General features: G+C 46.2%; 1 protein-coding gene across 1 annotated transcript in view; it reads left to right on the forward strand.

Annotated features, from left to right (window-relative positions):
* The window catches only part of LOC134437443 (adhesion G protein-coupled receptor L3-like), an 87211-nt gene that overhangs the window by 73355 nt on the left and 11356 nt on the right, over nt 1-2500 (forward strand). Inside the window, exon 6 of the mRNA XM_063186932.1 lies at nt 569-774. Coding sequence (XP_063043002.1) covers nt 569-774 — 206 coding nt within the window. The remainder of the gene's footprint in view (nt 1-568; nt 775-2500) is intronic.

The raw sequence follows: 2500 nt of genomic DNA on the forward strand, positions 1-2500 counted from the left end.
AGGATCATTGTGCTGATCTAGGCCTTTGCTAGGTCTATGTTATGCTAGTCTATTCTGTTGGGTTCTGCTCTCTTCTGTTCTGATCTGTATTGATTACCTGTGTCACCTTCCCCTTGCGCAATTGAGATCCGCATGGCGTTTGTGCTGTATAAGCACCTGGGCTCCTACCTGTCGACGGACTTTTCTTTTCTTTACTATTTTCTATTCTATTCTATTCTGTTCTATTGGGTTCTGCTCTGGTCTGTTCTGATCTGTTCTGACTGCTTGTATCGTGTGTTGATTACCTGTGTCACCTTCCCCTTGCGCAGGTGAGATCCGCATGGCGTTCATGCTGTATTAAACACCTGGGCTCCTACCTGTCGACAGACTAGTGTATTATATTCTGGGATGCATGTCTAGAAAGCATAGTTGCTAGCCAGTTAGCAACGTGGGTAGTTGCCAATGGGAAATTGCTTTGCAAGCAACAAAGTAGCTAATGTAGTTAGCAATTATGGTTTCGAGAAACGCATCCCTGTTCTGTTGTGTTCTGATCTGTATCGATTACCTGTATCACCTTCTCCTTGCGCAGGTGAGATCCGCATGGCGTTTGTGCTGTATAAGCACCTGGGCTCCTACCTGTCGACGGAGAACGCCAGCATGAAGCTGAGCAGCGAGGCCTTGGCCACCAACTACTCGCTCATCGTCAACTCCCCCGTCATCACCGCCTCCATCAGCAAGGACAGCTCCAAGGTCTACCTGTCCGACCCAGTCATCTTCACCGTCAAACACCTGCTGGTAGGTGGCTCAACCATACTTGTCATATTCATGCCAGTTTGCTGTTATAGAGCACTGTACTGGTTCTAGTGGTATTGGTGTTGGTATTGGTACTGGTATGATGCGTGCAGTCCATCCATCAGCAAGTCATCTTCAACGTCAAACACCTGCTGGTACGTGGCTCCACCGTACTTGATTAGATGTTTTATTGCCCCAAAAGGATATTTGTTTTCACATCAGACAGGTCAGTAGGATATACAAAGTCCTTCCATCAGCAAGGACAGCTCCAAGGTTCCAAGGTTGGAGGGGTCATGATGAGGTCAACGGGGAGTTTTCAATACTAATGCGGGGCGTTTGCAGGTGTTAGGGGTCTTACACACCAAGGCGGTAAAGCGTCGCGGAACGGCCGCGTTTTTTACCGGCGTCGGTGAAAATACATTGAAACCTATCTGTCCTTACACACCAACCGGCAGTAGTCGGTCGTCAGCGGCGCAGGAGCCGGCTCTGCGCCGCGCTGCATTTGGAAAATAGAACACGAGCGTATTTTTCACGCCGGCAACCGGCGGTGTCTCATTCAAATGAATGGCAAAGTAGCATGCTAGCTTTAGCTGTGGGGAGGGTTTTGAACAGGACTGGCCGCGCACGCCGACGCTGTCAGTGTGCAAGGCAGAGAAAAGCACGCCGGCCAAAACTAAGCAGAAAGACCGCGTCCGTTCCGTTCCGCCTTGGTATGTTTTGGCCCTTACGATTAGCTCAAGAGGGCGTTGGAAGGGTTATGATGAGATCAGCGGGGAGTTTGTTCAGAAAACGCAGAGAACCACTGGGCCAGAGCCACTAGAGCATCCAAGCAGTTAAGGCAGTGATTCTGGGCAGAATTGTTATATTCCAGAAAAAATAATAACACATTGTAAAGTATTTGTGTCAATGACTGCGAATTGTCAATAAAAGTGCTAAAATGTTTAACATAATTAAAATAAAACTCAGATCAGCTCAAGGAAGAGCCCTCCACATGAAGAGTTCAGATGCAAAACCCCCTAACTCCATTTCTGAAGACCTGCACTTCTATATTTTTAGAGAACACAGTTGTTGGTTTGGTTTACATTCATGTACTTGATAATACATATAAATAGTTATATTACATGAATAATATGTAAATATGCACTTTTCATAGCTTTGTATTAAATAAAAATGAATTAAGATTATTTTCTGAAAAGGCACTTAGGGGGTTTTGCATCTGAACTCTTCATATAGTCTTCATACACATTTGGCTGGACTAGAGCACCCAAGCAGTTATATCAGTGATTCTGGGCAACAACAGTATCAGGTGATGGCATTATAGCTGGGCGCTAATTGGCCTCCCTCATTAGCGTCTGGCCGTCTGCCTGAGTGCTGCCTGCCTACTCCGGAGGTGAGCAGATTAGCGGGAGCGGTCAGCTAGAGCAGTGGTTCTTAACCTGGGGTGCGGGCATCCCCAGGGGGTGCGCCTGAGATTTCAGGGGGTGCGCGGAATTTTGTATGTGTTGAGGTTGTGACCAAAATTCTACCTCCAAACATAATAATTAGGCCAAATCAAGACCAAATTAAAACATGTTTCGGTCCCGATGTAAAGTCCTTAAAGTATTGATAGATGTCTAAAGCTAAAATCATTGTAATTAATCACTAAAATCATTTTTTTAAATGTGGATACATGTGTAGACGTTTGGGTTAGTGGTGCGCGGCTTGTCTTGGACACAGGTTAGGGGGTGCT

This window comes from Engraulis encrasicolus, chromosome 21 (assembly GCF_034702125.1).
Source record: "Engraulis encrasicolus isolate BLACKSEA-1 chromosome 21, IST_EnEncr_1.0, whole genome shotgun sequence".
Classification (NCBI taxonomy): domain Eukaryota; kingdom Metazoa; phylum Chordata; class Actinopteri; order Clupeiformes; family Engraulidae; genus Engraulis; species Engraulis encrasicolus.